The 17,983-nt window shown below is 37.3% G+C and overlaps 2 protein-coding genes and 1 pseudogene across 4 annotated transcripts; 2 read left to right on the forward strand and 1 right to left on the reverse strand.

Annotated features, from left to right (window-relative positions):
* Nucleotides 1-2,180: 2,180 nt before the first annotated feature.
* LOC125315080 (germin-like protein subfamily 1 member 7) lies at nucleotides 2,181-3,029 on the forward strand. 2 transcript variants are annotated; one of them, XM_048279054.1, is made up of 2 exons: nucleotides 2,181-2,298; nucleotides 2,412-3,029. In XM_048279054.1, the coding sequence occupies exons 1-2, from the start codon at nucleotides 2,181-2,183 to the stop codon at nucleotides 2,963-2,965; spliced, it is 672 nt and encodes a 223-aa protein (XP_048135011.1). In that variant the 3' UTR covers nucleotides 2,966-3,029. The 2 variants fall into 2 exon arrangements, with proteins under 2 accessions (XP_048135011.1, XP_048135012.1); XM_048279055.1 differs by having other exon boundaries at nucleotides 2,181-2,292.
* A 1,873-nt stretch (nucleotides 3,030-4,902) lies between these two features.
* On the reverse strand, nucleotides 4,903-7,958 carry LOC125315084 (germin-like protein subfamily 1 member 14). 2 transcript variants are annotated; one of them, XM_048279070.1, is made up of 2 exons: nucleotides 7,939-7,958; nucleotides 4,903-5,554 (listed from the first exon to the last, which is right to left on the reverse strand). In XM_048279070.1, exons 1-2 carry the CDS (start codon nucleotides 7,956-7,958, stop codon nucleotides 4,903-4,905), a joined length of 672 nt encoding a protein of 223 aa, XP_048135027.1. The 2 variants fall into 2 exon arrangements, with proteins under 2 accessions (XP_048135027.1, XP_048135028.1); XM_048279071.1 differs by lacking the exon at nucleotides 7,939-7,958 and having other exon boundaries at nucleotides 4,903-5,571.
* A 2,596-nt stretch (nucleotides 7,959-10,554) lies between these two features.
* Nucleotides 10,555-11,486, forward strand: LOC125315094 (annotated as a pseudogene).
* Nucleotides 11,487-17,983: the final 6,497 nt, after the last annotated feature.

Genomic DNA, 17,983 nt, shown 5'->3' on the forward strand with positions numbered 1-17,983 from the left:
ATAAGTGCGCCATGGACTCAATTTGACACTAATCAACAATTATGGATTTTTTATGTAATAAAATAACTGTTATTTCCTAGCAAAATAGTGTCGTTGTTCACAAAGGAGGTACAACTATTTTTATTGTTTTATACTTTCAAATTTAATAGTAATAAAATAACCGTGATGTCCTAGCAAAAAAGTTGGCTATTCACAAACGAGTTACAATTATTTTTGTTATTTAATTTCAAATTTTTACTTCTTCAAAATGAAGGAGTGTCTTCTTCCAATTGGCACTTACTTATTCGCGGTTATTTCAAGAGGATGCAACCTTCAAAAGGTTGTGGGAAAAGTACACTAGAAGTGCCATAACTTTTGTATGGCGTTCACTTGAGTGCCATAACTTTCAAAACGTTTACTTAAGTGCCATAACTTTTAAAAATCGTTCACTTAAGTGCCATGTTGACGTGGCAGCCGGAAAAGCTGATGTGGCAACCGGAAAAGTTACTGTAGACGCCGGAAAGCTGACGTGGCACGCCGGAAAAGTTACTGTGGCACTCAAGTGAACGATTTTGCTCCGACGTAGCACTCAAGTGAACGATTTTTAAAATTTATGGCACTTAAGTGAACGCCGTACACAAGTTATGGCACTTTTAGTGTACTTTTCCAAAAGGTTGTATATATCCTGACATAATTGTTCAAATTTGAAAGGTCGTGTATGTTCAAAGATTTTCGCTATAAATTATTGAATGTGTCCGTCCAATTCATAACACCAACTTCCATTTTCATTTCTTTTCAAAGATATACAGTTATCTTTTTCAATTGTTTCCCTTTGAGAGTTCTTGGAGAAATATTAGAATTACTAACTAATATTCTCGGTGGAGATTTCATTGTATGCCGAAGGACATTTGCTAGTAACCATTAGCAATGTCGTGGGGAAAATAATTCCTCAAAGAAAATGAATCCACACCTCAAAGTTTGATTTCATTCCATTTGTACCAATTCGGCAACTTGGTAAGTGTTCCTACATCATCTTGAATTGACAACTCGATATGACCATATGATGCGCCACGAGAAGAACTGGCCCTTGCTCAATCCAACTAAACTTGAATGGCGCAGGACATCAAAACAATATACAAGGAAACCAAAGATTTAAATATGATCAATCTCACTTAATGTGGGGCATAAGGACACATCAAGTGTTAATATTTGCGTACAGCGTTCACTTGGATGCCAATATTTTTTTTTTAATCACTTAAGTGCCAAATCGGAGAAAAAACGGTCACTTTAGTACCAACGACGAGAAATTCCGGCTATCTCACTAGGGTTGGCACTTAAATAATCATTTTTTTAAAAAAAAAAATTGACACTTGAGTGATTCAAAAAAGATCACTTTAGTGCCACGGAGAAAAAACGATCACTTTAATGCCAATAGCAAGAAATTCTGGCGACCTCACCCGAGTTGGCACTTAAATAATCATTTTTAAAAAAAATTAGCACTTAATTGATCCAAAAAAAAAAATTGACACTAAAGTGAATATCGAACACAAATATTAGCACTTGAGGTGTCTTTTTTTTCCTTAATGTAGCCCACACAGGGGGAACTCATTATTTGCGGATATTTTCTTTATGTGTGAACACCCTACATTTTCGTAGAAGAAAGGGAACTTGACATTTATAGGAAGTGAATCGGCAGCTTGGCAAGTGTTTTCCTTGTGGAAGATGGAGATGCATGTGAAAACACAGGTTCCTGCATCTATGTTCAATTGCCAACACAATATTTGAACATATGATCGCCTCAAGAAGAACAGGCCCTTGCTCAATCCAGCAGAACTTGGATCGCGCATGGCTTCGAGACATTATAGAAGGAAACCGGCGATTTAAATAGGATTGAAGAAGTCCCACTTACATATCAGATGACATACTTTTCCTTTTCTTGGAAAGAGGATAGGTCAAAGTGAGCGGCATTCTATTGTAGCAGTTGTGGAATAATTCCTCTCTCGGAATAAGAAATTAACTACCACATAGGAGACTTGGTATGGATCTGGGAAAGGTTGCTTGTCAGAGAAAATTTAGTACTGGGTCAAAACCACCATCATCTATAAAAAGGGATAATGTCTCCATTCGAGACATCTCGCTTCTATCTCAAGCGAACAACAGAGGAAGATATCAAAGCCCCAAACCTACGGCGCACAACCACGATGAAGCTTCTCCCAATTAGCCTTCTCGTCTTTGCTCTGGCAGCTGTCGCCGCTTTTGCCTATGACCCGAGTCCACTCCAGGATTTCTGCGTGGCCACCAATGATCCCGAAGGTTGGAGCTCTGCTCTAGCGTCACTCATAGATTTCTGTTCTAATGATCCTAAAGGAATTGCTCCAAAAAGAGTTTCTGCTTGGACAAGCCTAATAACAAGAATTCTGTTTGTTATGCAGTATTTGTGAATGGAAAGTTTTGCAAGGACCCAAAACAAGTCATAGCAGATGACTTCCTCTTTAAGGGGTTCAGATACCCGGGGAATACCTCGAACCCGCTTGGATCGAAAGTCACTCCTGCTTTTGTGGACCAATTTCCAGGGCTCAACACTCTCAGCATTTCCATGGCTCGTATCGACTTCGCTCCAGGTGGCCTGAACCCTCCCCACACTCACCCACGTGGGACCGAGATTCTGGTCGTAGCTGAGGGCACACTGCTTGTCGGCTTCGTCACGTCCAACCAATTGAACAACACTCTGCTCACCAAAGTCTTGTACAAAGGGGATGTGTTTGTGTTCCCAATCAGTCTCATCCACTTCCAGCTGAACATCGGAAAGGCCCCCGCACTGGCCTTTGCCTCTCTGAGCAGCCAGAACCCAGGAGTCATTACCATCGCTAATGCAGTCTTCGGATCGAAGCCACCCATTTCGGTGGATGTTCTCACCAAGGCCTTCCAAGTGGACAAGAAGGTGATTGACTACCTCCAAGCGCAGTTTTGGTACGACAACAACTAAAGTGGATACATTGACCTCCAAGACATAGGATTACCGTTATATTCTCCATACGTGATTGCTTAGATTGATGGTCGCTTCTCAATAAGGAATTGCTCTTTATGTAACTGATCATGAATGTCTGAAGTAATAAACCATCATTCTTTAGGATAGATTTGAGCCGGGCATGCTTCGGTTGATGCTTAATTGATTTGTTCTTTTACTTCCAATGGATTATGATTATGTGGTGGCACTTTCTCCCAAGGAAATTTGTGTTTTATCATATTTCATAATAGAGTTTGTATTATCTGTTGTCTCCATTTGCATGGATTGGTATGTAATCGTGAGCACTCAAAAATAAAATAAAATAAAATAACTATGAGTAATGTTATACTTACCAAACTTTAATAAAAACTTACTGAATGACATTGCAGTCTATGTGGCATGTGACATGTGATCAACAATCAAACTAAAGATCGTAAACAAAGAACACAAAAAAAAAAAAAAAAATGAACAGGGCAAGATCAATCAAAGAAAATTTAATTTTATATATCATTATCCTTCCTTCTCAATAATGCGACAGATATCCACTCGATTGTCAGCGCACCCGTCATCGAGGTATGCACAATAGTCCTCGAAGCTCTTCATATAGTTTGAATGCAAGTGCAACAAGTAAAGGAAATCAATTCCTTGAGTGGCCATGGAGGCGATAGATGCACATCATGCCTCGTTGAACATAATGTCGACAAAGAAGGGTAAATGATGAAGAAGACGGCGAATTTCTCTCGATCTTTTTCCTACGATTTACTATTAAATTTTATAGAGGAGAATGATGCTTTACGAGTTGTATGTTTAGACTTCGGACATTTTTTATATCGATTGTTGATTTAATTAGATGTAATTAGTCACGAAATTAGTAATGTCAACAGAGAAGGGTAAAATGGAGAGCGCCTTAATTTTCAGCCCAATTGGCGGCCCATTTAATTAGTTAGGAATGGTACTTAACAAAATTGACTTTTAAGATTAGAAAATTGCTCCTGTCATTTTTTTTTTATCTTGAATGCCAGACTTGCAGGTGCTTGAATTGTGTACATAATTATACTCGAGTCACGCCATATTTTAAAAATTCTTACGTCGTTTAAGTTCATTTCCATTCAGGGGTGTCGTTTTGATATTCCTGAATATGTTATATTATCGAGGGAAAAGAGAAACAAAAAATCTCAAATTATGTCCACGGTGACACATCTTTCCATAACTTTTTTTTTTGTGACGACAAAATCTCAAATAATACCCACTATGTCACACTTTTTTGTAACTTCAAAACCCTCAAACATGTACCTTGTAATATATTTACCCTATATCAAGACTCCATCAAAGGATTTTCCAGCCAAAAAGACGTCATTTTTATTACACTTAAGCCACGTGGGCAGATTTTATCTCACTTAAGCCGCATCGTTTTTATGTCCACAACATTTGTTTTTAGCAGTCCATTTAGGCAAATTTTTAATTGTGTTCGTTGATGGTACCTTGACAGAGGGTAAATGGGTCACACTTGTACAAGTTTGGGAATTTTGATGTCTTAAAGAAAAGTTTAGGGTAAATATGTGACAATAAGGATAGTCCGGGGTCATTTGTGGCCGTTTCCTTGTTATCAATTAAAGTTCAATTAGCTAAATATTGTGTCGAATGAAAAATCCAAACCAATCCAAAAATTTGGCCCTCTAAATATATGTGAAGTCTTTTTTTGGCGAATTACTACAAAATAGATCCGGAATTTAAAATAAAATACCACTTATGCCCTTTTGATGATAAGATGCAAAATGAAAATTCACTGCTCATACTTAATGTAAGCTTCTCAATGTGATATAGAGTTTCTTCTCAATAAACAAGCAATTGTACATGCACAAGTATCCAATTGTACACGTTAATGAACAAACGTAATTGTTCTTGTGAACAACTGACTAATGGTTGTCAAACCAGTTCTGCTCTTGGAGATAGTTGATCAGTTTGTTGTCCACTTGGAAAGCCTTTGTGAGGACATCGACATTGATCGGCGGATTTGACGCAAAGACTGAATTCGCGATTGTTATGAGTCCCGGGTTCTGGCTGCTCAAGAAAGCAAAGGCCAGTGCATTCGTTTGTCCAATGTTCAGCTGGAAGTGAATGAGGCCTTGTGGAAACACGAAAACGTCTCCTTTGGTTAGGACTTTGGTAAAGAGAGTGTTGTTTAATTGGTTGGATGTCACGAAACCGACGCGGAGCGTGCCCTCCATGACCGCTAGCATCTCCGTGCCACGAGGATGAATGTGGGGAGGGTTCAGGCCGTATGGAGCAAAGTCAAGGCGGGCCATGGCGATGCCTAGTGTGTTGAGTCCTGGGAATTGGTCGACGAAAGCTGTCGTGACTTTGGATCCGAGCTGATTCGATGTGTTCCCTGGATATCTGAACTTTGTGAAGAAGAAATCATCTGCCATGGCAAGCTTCGGGTCCTTGCAGAACTTCCCATTCACAAACACCGCAGAGTTGGGGTCGTTCACCGCGACACAGAAGTCCTGAAGAGGACTCGGGTCAGAGGCAAAGGCACACGATGATGCCAAGGCCAAAAGGACAAATGTTGGAAAGAACTTCATGGCAGAAAAATTTCTGGGCTTGGTTTTGGCTGTGTCGGAAATTTTGTTTCGTTGAGGATTGATGCGAATTGCTGCCTGTTAGCAACTTCATTTATAGGAGTTAGTCATTTGACTTGGTCCCAGTCGATTGGCCTGCAGGAAGCGGCTGAAGCCTGAATCGCTGCCAAGTCCACAAAAATTATTTATTCCTCTGTGTTGTTTGCTTGTGAAAATTAACGCGTTCTCATCGAGAATTAGTCATTCAATCTTCACAAAATTCTCAGATTTTCTAGTCTATAATGGATGCATAGGGCTAGTTCAACATTAAATGACACTTTCAAATTTTAGAGCACGAGTATCTAGACATAGAAAACTATGAAAATTTCAAAAAAGGGTTTGAAGTGCCCTCATTTTCACAAATAAGAACCTTGGATCTTATTTCAAATAAGGGCTCAAAGAGCCCTCATTATATCAAATAAGGGCTTGAAGTGAATATTGTTTCAAAAAAGAGCCCGAAGTGGCCATATTAATCTCAAAAAGGCCACCCCTCGCCTTTGGTTGGCGGTGGGGCGGTTGGCCCAGCCCTCCCACCAGCCCTTCATTTTTTTAACTTTTAGTTTTCTTAAGTTTTAATTTAATTTAACTAAAATTATATTAAATTTATATTTTTGACGAAAATGCCATTGACCGGCCATAATATTTATCAACCAGAAGCCCAGCGAGGTTAGGCCCTTATTTGAAATAGTCATGGCCATTTTGAGCTCTTATTTCAAATTTTTATGCCACTTGAGGCCCTCATTTGAAAGAAGGACAACATTAGGCCTTTTTTGAGAAAATTATGCACTTGAGGCCCTTATTTGGAGTTTTCCCTAGATACTAGGGCTGTTTAACGTTAGAATATCACCTAAAGGAGGGTGAACATATGATTTTAACAAAACTTGATAAATTATTGCGGAAATAACACAATCAAGTTGAATATTATAAAAAAGCAGTGAGAACAAAGTCTGAATATTATTAGTGGTATAATGATATTCACCATTGCACAAGATTCTATCAAAAGTAATTAGCAAGAGTTGAGAGATAGAGAAATTTGCAAACAGAACTTGTAGTGCTTCGGCTTAGTGCAAGTCTACATTCGGTCTCCCACGATGACAACCTACAGACCGGATTCCACTAGACAATCAATAGCGGTTATAGAAGTAAGTGATAATACTCAAGTTTGATAGGTCTCACTATCTCGTACGATCACTCTTTCAATGCATCTCAAGTATTACAATTTGAAGTTTGCCAAAGACAAGTATGAAGCTCTCTTAAACTTTGAAATTTTGATTCTTGATCCCTCTTTTTCTCTTCAGCACCTTGGTCTCCTTTTATACTCCACCACTTCCAATTTACTTGTTACATAGTTTTCAAAGCATCATTCTCCACTTCCAATTTACCCATTCAACGGGATTACTCAAAGAAAGTTGAGGAGTCGTTGAGGAATAAAATCAGAAACTCCGTTGATAGGTCGCCCACACAAACAAATCTTGGTTTTCCTAAGTAGGGTAGCTTGCCTTGGAATGACTGGAAATCAATCAAAGATGTCTTGCAAGAAGAGTTGTGTCGCAAAATAATCTTTAAGCTTGAAGATCAAGCAATGCTTTTTATACCGGGAAATTTGAGCCAGATTGCTAGCTTTGACGATATATCAACAGTGGAGTTAGATCTGAATATATAAATCCATAAGTGAACTTCATAATCTGATGAGATTCAGCTCTCACATAGAATCTGAAGCTATCAAATGGCTTGATAATATCCGCGAGTAAGCTATGTTGATATTCACACTGTTACTTTGGTAATATCTATGAAGTAACTTTTTGAGAGGATTCAACAAACTTCACTTCCTCAAAAAAAAAAAACACTTAGATCCATCTATTATATTCAAGATAAATTAAGGATAATTTTGTCATCTTCAAAATATATTAGGAGGTTTTCTCGATCGAGGCATCTGTCCTGGATATTCTCTTTATTTGTGAACCACACTGCATGTTTGTATAAGAAAGTAAACACGATAACCATAGAAGTGAATCGGCAGCCAGGCAAGTGTTTTCCTAGTGGAGGATGGAGATCCATGTGAAAGCACTACTTCCTACATCCTTTGCAATTGACAGATCGATATGATCATACGGTGCAGTTAGAGAAGTATTGGCCCCGCGCTCAATCCAGATGAACTTGAATCTCCACGGGACATCAAAACAGTAAAGAAGGAAACCGAATACTTAAATATGATTGAAGAAGTCCACTTCCATATCGGATAACATGCTCTTTCTTATCCGGGAAAGTGGGTGGGTCAAAGTAAGAAGGTATGTTGTTTTAGCAGTTGTGGAACAATTCATCTCCTGGAATAAGAAATAAACTACAACCATTGGAGACTTGGTATAGATCTGGGAAGTGTTGCTTATCGGAGAAAATTTACTACTGGGTCAACACCACCATCATCTATGAAAAGGGATAATGTCTCCATACAAGACATCTCACTCCTATCTCAAGCAAACAACGAAAGAGCAGAAGACATCAAAGCCCCAACTCTCTGTCGCGACCTAAAAATTTAGAAAATTTTCAGACTAATGGATTATTAGGTTAATTATTTAACTAACCTAACTCGGACTCTTCCAAGTCCATACCAAATTGCAACTTGAGGTTCAATTGATTAACATGCAATGTATTTTAATTTTGGAGCCGCCACTAATCATTTATGGTAGGTTGATTAGAAACCTAAATAAAATAGCGGGAGAACTATTTTATTCCTATGAACCGTAGATTAAGACTTCGGGGACTTGATTATGCCAGATTACTCTAACGCCCTTTCGGTACCATTTTATTTCATGAAAAATCATTTGAGAAGGCAACATTAATTGATTTTAACCTAAGTCACTAACAAAGGTTATCATGCGTGTGTACAATCAATTAATGAACATCTAGAAGTCAATATAATCAAGGGAGCATGCGCCACACAAGATAGTTCTTTTTTTTAATTTTCAATTTTTATATGAATGCATGAGAGACTACACTATATGCAATGGCATGGATTAAATGCAAGACTAAACTAGATTACATGCAAACTAAATGAATGCACAAGTAGGACCATGATTAAATTAACTACGTGACACGTGTATTAATTAAAACGAAGACATGCAATTCTAATATGCAATTTAAGCTAAAATGCAACCTAGTATGACATGGCAAGAAATAATGACATGGCATGGATGACATGGCAAGAATGAATGATTTTTGTTTTTATTTTCGAATGAATTAATTTCCTAAAATAGAACTATGTAAAAACAATTTTTATCTTGTATATTTTAGAGTTTACATTGACCTAAACCCCAATATATTGAAGATATATTATTTTAAACATAAGATTCTGTTTAAACATGCAATTTCTATTCTAGTATGCAATCTAACCTAAATAAAAAATTAGATATGCAATATCTACATGATGTTATTTTTTAAAAGATGCAATTTTCAGACATGCAAAGTGAATGAATGCAATTTTTTAGAATTTTCAAGATTACATCATATGACGGATATATTCTAAAAAATATGACAATCAAACAATTCAAATCAAATGAGGAAAGTGAATATGTCAATCAATGTCAAACAAGAAAGTGGATATATCAATCAAGTTTTGGAATATTTCACGAATATTTGAGTCAATCTTTAATTCGTAATCCTACGATTAACGATTGAACCCAAATCCTTGTCTAATCGAGTATTCCATCAATAATCCTAAAGATGGACGTTCTCGATCATATGACAAGTTGCGGATTAGGAAAGATTCCTAATCAATCTATATTTTGAAAAAATATCCACTTTTATGCAAGATACGCTCAAATATGCAACATACAAAAAATAGGCAGGACAATATTCAATTTAAGATAAGAAATTATACCCTCCAAATTTGCCAAATTGCCTTTCCAATTTGAATTCTCGCCAAGCTCGTCGACCAAACTTCGACGCCAAGGGACCAATCTGCTTGGACATCACGGGCGGCAAGGACAGCTTGGTGTGGCTGGACTCATGGCTAATTTCACCGAATCTGGTAGTCCGCTTAATAAAAATTCACTGCAAGTCCAGAGCAAGGATTCCTCGTAAACAAAACAAAAAGACTACAATGCGAATATATGAGTAGAGATAAAATTTGGATGAACACACAGAACCAAGATATGACATCAATAACTGGTGTCATTATAGAAGATCATCATGGAGGGGAAATCAGCTTCTCCCTTCACATTCGCTCTCTGGACATGTATCACATTCTGCTCTCAATGTGCCGTCCATCTTGAAGTCCCTTAGACAATGGATGAAGACCATAGACAGAAAACGCCCCCAAGAAGGACGAGAATTCAATCCCCACTTTTGCCGTTTATCAAGAAGTGATATAGCCCCCAACGTCTTGCAATGAGTGGACCTTCCTCGGCTCGCTCCTCCGTGAATCTTCCACCAAGCAGAAAAGAAAAAGAATGATTCTCTCTCTCTCTTCCGTTGTCTTTTTTTCTGAGAATGAATGCCGTATAAGAATTTTGGTGGCCTCCCCTTTTTCAACGTGAACATGAGTCTTATATAATGCTAGGTTTAGAGCTTCCAGCAAATATTTCATTTCCTATCTTGAGATAAAGGATATTCTCAAAGAAATCTCAAGATTTGATAATAAAATGCTGAATTATCCTCCAAGTTTTATTTTACTAATTGTCATTATAAAAAATTTGGCTATAACAATGGGTTCAGCCGAATTTTGTGTGAGCTCGGGTTCATCACTCATCCAATTAAGTCAATCTCGCACCGCCGATGCGAACAAATGCTAATGTAAATACGTGAACATAAAATTGAGAAACATTAAATATGTTATGCATGAAAATTATTTTTGGTGAGAACTAAAGTTAATTCTCATTTTTTATGCAAGATAAATGATTTAAGAAAAATCAAAATTTAGGTGTCAACACTCTCCAATGCACAACCACAATGAAGCTTCTTCCAATTAGACTTCTAGTCTTTGCCCTGGCAGCTGCTGCCGCTTTTGCCTACGACCCGAGTCCTCTTCAGGATTTCTGCGTGGCCATCAATGATCCCAAAGGTTGGAGCTCTGCTATAGCGTCACTCATATATTTCTGTTCTAATGATCCTAAAGGAATTGCTCCAAAAAGAGTTTCTGCTTAGACAAGCCCAATAACAAGAATTCTGTTTGCTATGCAGTATTTGTGAATGGAAAGTTTTGCAAGGACCCAAAACAAGTCACAGCAGATGACTTCCTCTTTAAGGGGTTCAGATACCCAGAAATAAGGTGAACCCGCTCGGATCGAAAATCACTCCTGCTTTTGTGGACCAATTTCCAGGGCTCAACACTCTCAGCATTTCCATGGCTCGTATTGACTTCGCCCCTGGTGGCCTGAACCCACCCCACACTCACCGTCGTGGGACCGAGATTCTGGTCGTAGCTGAGGGCACACTGCTTGTTGGCTTTGTCACGTCCAACCAATTGAACAACACTCCTCACCAAAGTCTTGTACAAAGGGGATGTGTTTGTGTTCCCAATCGGTCTCATCCACTTCCAGCTGAACATCGGAAAGGCCCCCGCACTGGCCTTTGCCGCTCTGAGCAGCCAGAACCCAGGAGTCATTACCATCGCTAATGCAGTCTTTGGGTCGGAGCCGCCCATTTCAGTGGATGTTCTCACCAAGGCCTTCCAAGTGGACAAGAAGGTGATTGACTACCTCCAGGCGCAGTTTTGGTTCAACAACAGCTAAGTGGATGCGTTGACCTCCAAGACGTCGGATTACCCCTATATTCTCCATACGTGATTGCTTCGATTGACAATTGCTTCCGAATAAATGAATTGCTCTTTATGTAACTGGTCATGAATGCCTGAAGTAATAAAAAGATCATTCTTTATGATAGCTATGAGCCAGACATGCTTGGGTCCGTCTCTTTTTTTATTTCTTCTTTTACTTCCAACAGATTCTGCGGTTGCACTTTTTCCCAAAGGAATTTGTGTTTATCACATTTTGTGGGGCCTAATTCCCTCAAAATTCCTCAACTTTAGGTCAAGTTTCAAATCTGCTCCAATCTTTTTTTTGTCTCGGAAAAAGAATCCCAACTTTAGGTTAAGTCCCAAATTTGCCCCGAACTTCTTTTGTCTTGTAAAAAACCCCTAACATTAGGTCTAGTCCCAAATCTACCCCAAATTTTTTTTGTCTCAAAAAAAAAAAATCCCCACCTTAGGTCTAATCCCATATCTTCCTCGAATTTTATTTTGTTTGAAAAAAAATTACAAACTTTCAGTTTATTATCAAATCTGACGCGTGATCCAATCCCAACTTGGCGTGGCATTTTCAAGTCAATAAAAAAATTGACGTCATCAAAGTCACGAGGCCATAAGTATGGACCAACGTGTCATTTCCACATAAAAAATAAATCCACCCCAATGAAAAATTGTTGAAATTCTCCAAAATAAAACCACCACAGGATGTAGAAATTGGAATGAGTAATGGTAACTTTTGGACAGATAGCTAATGGGGGCAAATCTAATATTTTAGTGGAAATTGGTTATTTTTTTCGAAAAAAATCAACTAGATTTGGGATCGGACCTAGTTTGGGATTTTTTTCCGAGACACAAAAAGTTCAGGGTAGATTTGAGACTGGACTTAAAGTTTGGGATTTTTTCCTAGACAAAAAAAAACGTTCGAGGAAGATTTGGTACTGGATTTAAATTTTGGGATTTTCTGAGATTAAAAAAAAATCCGAGGCAAATTTGGGACTAAACTTAAAGTTTGTGGTTTTTTTAGACAAAAAAAAAAGTTCAAGGTAGATTTGGGACTAAACCGAAAGTTGAGAATTTTTTTGGGGAATTAAGCCCATTTTATGCTAAAGTTTGTGTCATTTGTTGTCTCCATTTGCACGGATTATGATATAATTGTGAGCAATTACCCAATAAAAAAAATTATGGGTAATGTTACACGTACCAAAACTTTGTAGGTAATTCTCTAAAAAACTTTCAAATTTAGATTCGATCTTAATTCTACCTCGAATTTTTCTTTGTCTACATAGTATCCCCACTCGAACATTTTTTTTTTTTTTGTTAAAAAAAAAAGAATGCCCAACTTGCACTACCCTTTCAAATCTACCCACGCATCCAAGATTAGCCACTAGTTTTAGTTTGTTCAAGATTATCAGCATCATCAGAAGACTATTGTTATTTCATATGAAGATGAGGATGTTGATGAAGACACATGTTCTAATAATCTCTAAATGGTCTGATGTTGATAATTTTGAAGAAACTAATGACCATTTTGGATGCACTAGAATGAATGTTGGTGATTTTTATTTTTTTGGAAAAAAATGGGGCAAAAATGCAGAAAAGTGTCAAAAAAATCCTAAACGTATTGTGTTAGTGTCAATTTAGTCCTAAACCTTTTTTTAGTGACAATTCAGTCCTAAACCTTTTGTATTGGTGCCAATTAAGTCCTAAACCTTTTATCAATGTCAATTCGGTCCTAAACCTTTTACAATAGTGCCAATTCAGTCCTAAAAATTTTGCCTTTATGCCAATTGAGTCAATTCGGCCAATTTTGATTGGAAATCACTAGCATTGATGTCAATTATCCTACGTGGCATGGTTGGGGCTAACATGGATTTTTTTAAATATTTTTAAATATTTTAAATAATTTTGAAAAAAACCAAAAAAATGCTTAAAATATTATTTAAAATATTAAAATAATATTAAAAAATGTCCAAGTTAGCACTAGCCGTGCCATGTAGGACAATCAATGTCCACGTCAACGATTTTCGATCAAAATTGGCCGGATTAACTCAATTGGTATAAATATAAAAGATTTAGGATTGAATTGGCAACAAGATAGAAGGTTTAGGACTAAATTAGCATCAATAAAAGGTTTAGGACTTAATTGGCACCAATACAAAAAGTTTAGGACTAAATTGGCACAAAAAAAGGGTTTACGACTGAATTGGCACTAATGCAATAGGTTTAGGACTTTTTTGACACTTCTCCTAGCAAAAATGCAACTCAACCAAAAGTAAGGGATTTTTTTAGGGGATTTGGCCAAAACTTTATTAAAAACTAACTAAATGACAAGGCAGCCTATGTGGCGTGCACCATGTCCTCAAATACATATGGAGACAGCAAAAAACCAAAAAAAAACATGCGATCAATCATTTATGGTTATCCGTTATTTCCAACATTGCAATAGATGTGCAAGGACTCAGCCCCCGATCCCACTGCTCTGATATCAACTCGTGATGGGCCGTCCTTACTCTTTCCCTTACGCGTTTTGTTTTAATAGTATATTATATATTATACAGAAGTGGATGCTGGAGACTAAAATAAAAAGAGTAAAAGTGCATGTAAGCAGGCATGACGCTTAAAGGTACAGCCTTAGTCGTAGGGTTTCCAAACCTATAATAGGCATACACATCAACTAATTTTATATATGCACATACAGTCAAATAACTGGTTAATTACATTATCCATTTTAACTATAACTCCATCCATACACGTGACTTTGCTATCCGGCACCCCCACTTCCTCGCCTTTTAATCATTCTTGCTCCTCCCCTCGCTAACTTGTCCATTCACCTGAAAATGGTTAGGTCTACGTGGGGTGACCCGAAGCTCAACAAATAAAATACTGAACCGAACAACTAAATTTCCTAATGAAGCACAAGCTTAGGAAGTCCGTCACGTCTCACAGGCGTCAAAGCGGTCAAAGAATAATCGAGGGTATCTCTCCACGACAATGCAAGTCCATCGCACTACATCATCATAATCACCCCGATTAGCAACTAAAGCTCCACGGCCGAACGCCCGCGACATCCATCCCTCGATTTGCTTCGTTGTCGACTACACTCCGTACCATTGAATCGAAACTCCTAGCAGTCCAAGCCTCGAAATCTCTAAACCAGACGACAAGCCCCACCTTGCAAGTCCTAATAGCCCCACAACTAAGATCCCCATGACACTCTCGGCCGAACCCTGTTCACACCTAAATTTTGATTTTTAGAAAATCATTCATATAAGCATAAAATGAGAGTTATTCATAATTCTCACAAAAAATAAATTTTCATGCATTGCATATTTAATTTTCGTCGGTCAAGCTAGGGCCGGAGATGGGTCAATTGAGCATGATTCCAACGGACGACCGAGTTAAAATCAATTTGAAAGTCACTAGAGAGGGTGCAGAATTTTTTACTATAATTTTGGACTCAAAACAGCCCGTTTGAGCTCTTAAAATTGCAAAAAGGCCTTAATTAATTACCCATTTTATTAATTAAGGTCTAAGTGAGTCCGGAATCACAAAACGAGCCCATAAAACATTGAAAGGTAGCCCATTTTGCCCTCCTCATTCATTTGGCCGAAAATTGTAAGAGTCTAAGTCCAATAGATCTCCTCAAGATTAGAATTTTCGATCTAACGATCGATATCTAATTGGAGCTTTTGATCTAACGGTTTAAACAAACCCTACAACTCAAAGCCCTAGTTTTCTCTATAAATACATCTCGATGCCTAGGGTTAAAGGGGGGTCCATAATTTTTTAGAGCAGAAAATAGAGAGAGAGAGGCTAAAGAGAATTTGGCGGGGACACCTCCATCGAGCACCTTCCTCCCTCACGATCTCGACTCCGCGGTTCCACTATTTCGATCACCGCCAAAACAAGAAGGGGAGATCACATCGAGAGCTGGAGATCCATGGTTCCAACATAATCAGAAAGCTAAAAGGAAGTCAAAAGGAAAAGGAGGAATTTGTGGCAAGCCTCCACTGTGGTGGTCAACTCTTTCTGGATTTTCCTAGGGGAATTGCGTGCGGCTGCTTACTTCTCGACACCAAATGGCCACGTCCATGATAAGAAGGCAAGTTTCCAGATTTTTCAAGCTCCACTAAACAGCCACAATCAATGCCTTTGTCTCGTTTTGCGATGCAACTAGCGCTCGAGTTCTTTTGTTGAATCTGTCCAATTACTCCTCATCGCGACTCAGCTCAAATCTTGCCCGACGAATCAAGGTGACACTCGCATACTTTTAGGGTTAATTCAAGCATGTTTTAGGGTGTTTTTATTTGTTCTTTTTGAGCTGTTTAGTGCGCTGTTTCAATGCTGTTCCTGCACTATCGGCATGCTGTTTGCTCCGAAAAATACCTCGTTTTTGCATGTTCTATGATGGTTGACCATGCAGATTTTTGCGGGAGCTAAACAGGTGAGTCTTTGACTTTTCTAGTTCCTATTTTGCATGTGTTTGATGCTGATTTAATGCTATCGTTGAGGCAAGAATGCAGTTTTTTTTTTGTGGAAACTCAAGAAGCAATTATTTTTGTATGATCTAAATATCAAAACCTTAATTTTAGCACAAATTTTGAAAATTGGGTGTTAATTGGACTCATTAGACATGTTTTTAGAATAAAAAATTCTAAATCTAAATTAGGAAATTTTATTTCCTAGTAGACAACTTCTATGTTAAGTTGGATAAACTCGTCCGTCGCCGTTCGGATACGACCGTCCAACTTTTTAAAGATGGGAATTTAGTTAATCTGATCTATCGCCGTTTAGATCTGATTCGCTATCTTCAAAAGGTCGAATTTAGATTTATGAATATCCTTTTTTCGAAAATTGCAAGAGAATGGGATTTGATTTGGTTTGATCTGGATCGCTATCTTGAATTATCTGATTGGATTGATATTCTGCGATTGATTGATATCTTGTCTAATTTAAATTTCTTGATAGACTTTTAAAAAAATTCCTAAACAATTTAGTGAGATATTGTTTCTTAGAAACCATGTCTAATTAAATCTTTAGGAAGATAAAGTTTCTTAAAAACTTTATCTCATTAAGCTTATCTTGAAAATCTAGGTTAAGAGAATCAAATCGAATGTCCTTAATCCGGGTCGAAAATTCAAAGAAAAGGAACGAAAATCAGTTCATTGTCATCTTTTGTGATTTCATGCATATCTCATCATTTTTACAAAAAAATACAAAAAAAATCTCATGCATATCTTCATGTTATTTTTCCACATATCTCACGTTCCATGCATATCTATGCTTGCATTATTTCATTTATCTTGCCAAATTCACTTCATATATTTTCGAGTACCCCATCTTGCATTCCACATTTTCAAAATCAATTGCATATCTTTGAATCATCTTTAGTTTCATGCATATTATATTGCCAAAAATAAAAAATCTGCTCACTTCATATCTTGCATCACATATTCAAGTGTCATCTAAGCCCATCATCCATTTTTTTTTCTTTTTAAATTAGCATATATCATCCATGCATTCATGTTTATCCCATGAATTCATCTATATTTTTTTTATTTTTTTATTTTTTTTTTGTTTATCCCATTGGTTGTCCTCCATGTTCTGAAAATACCATTTTCCATATCTACATATCATATAATGTCACATATCATGTGTTGCATGCTCACGTTTTTTTTATGTATTATATTTACCGCTCATTCGCATGTCACGTAGTGCCATGTTTAGGACCATCCATTTTAGGCTAGTTAAAACTAGTTCATTTGTTTAAATCATTTAACCTAAAGTTGCATCACTAGTTAGTTAATTAAACTTTGCATAACATTGTTTGTCTTGCATTTTTGCATGAGCATATTGCATTGTTATTTGGGTAAAATTCATTGTCGTTGCAAGCATACATTCATTGCATTAATCTAAATAAGCGAACACACCAAAAAAATTCATTCCATCATTTTGAACTTTAAAGTGAACTCAATCAAGTTGTCAAATCTAGGATTTTCATGGATTTAAGGTACCGAAAGGGCATTAACTTTAATTAGGTAATGTAATCAAGTCCCCGAATCCACAATCTACGGTTCGTAGGAATAAAAATAGTCATCCCGCTATTTTTATTTAGGTTTCTAATCAACCTACCCAAAATGATTAGTGGCGATTCCGAATCCCGAATCATTCTAATTAACCAAAGTTGGGATTTGGTAGGGTTTGGGAGAGTCCGTATTAGGTTAGTCATCAAAATTAACCTGATAATCCATTAGCCTGAAAAATTGATTTTTTTAGGTCACGACAGCTTAGCGACTCCACTGGGGATTACTTTAATTTTTCGAAAAATTTTAAGACTTAACTGGTTCACTTGAATTTTTTTGAAAAAATTAAAAGCTTTAGTGGACTTAGGCCTTTGGAAATTTTGTGAATATCCATTTGGTTTGGCACTTGATTGAAACTCACATTTTAAGGTGTTAAATGTTCTTGCACATTGGACTGATAAGGGGAGGGTGTTTACTAACCTTTTTGTGCAGATTGAAGGAGATTGTGTAGGATTTATATTGGAGTGTTGAGTGCTTAAACTGTTGTGCATGTCCTTATTGTTTTCGTATCACACTTAGCACACACAACCCACCATTGGACCTGAATGGC

This window comes from Rhodamnia argentea, chromosome 5 (assembly GCF_020921035.1).
Source record: "Rhodamnia argentea isolate NSW1041297 chromosome 5, ASM2092103v1, whole genome shotgun sequence".
Taxonomy (NCBI): domain Eukaryota; kingdom Viridiplantae; phylum Streptophyta; class Magnoliopsida; order Myrtales; family Myrtaceae; genus Rhodamnia; species Rhodamnia argentea.

What these genes read in the sequence shown, in the direction of transcription:
- LOC125315080 (XM_048279054.1), top strand. Translation starts at nt 2,181, where the DNA reads ATGAAGCTTCTCCCAATTAGCCTTCTCGTCTTTGCTCTGGCAGCTGTC. An exon ending in CAATGATCCCGAAGGTTGGA is followed by an intron (nt 2,299 to 2,411) that starts GCTCTGCTCTAG and finishes TTTGTTATGCAG; the next exon opens with TATTTGTGAATGGAAAGTTT.
- LOC125315084 (XM_048279070.1), bottom strand. Translation starts at nt 7,958, where the DNA reads ATGGTTGTAGTTTATTTCTT. An exon ending in ATGGTTGTAGTTTATTTCTT is followed by an intron (nt 5,555 to 7,938) that starts ATTCCAGGAGAT and finishes GTTCTTTCCAAC; the next exon opens with ATTTGTCCTTTTGGCCTTGG.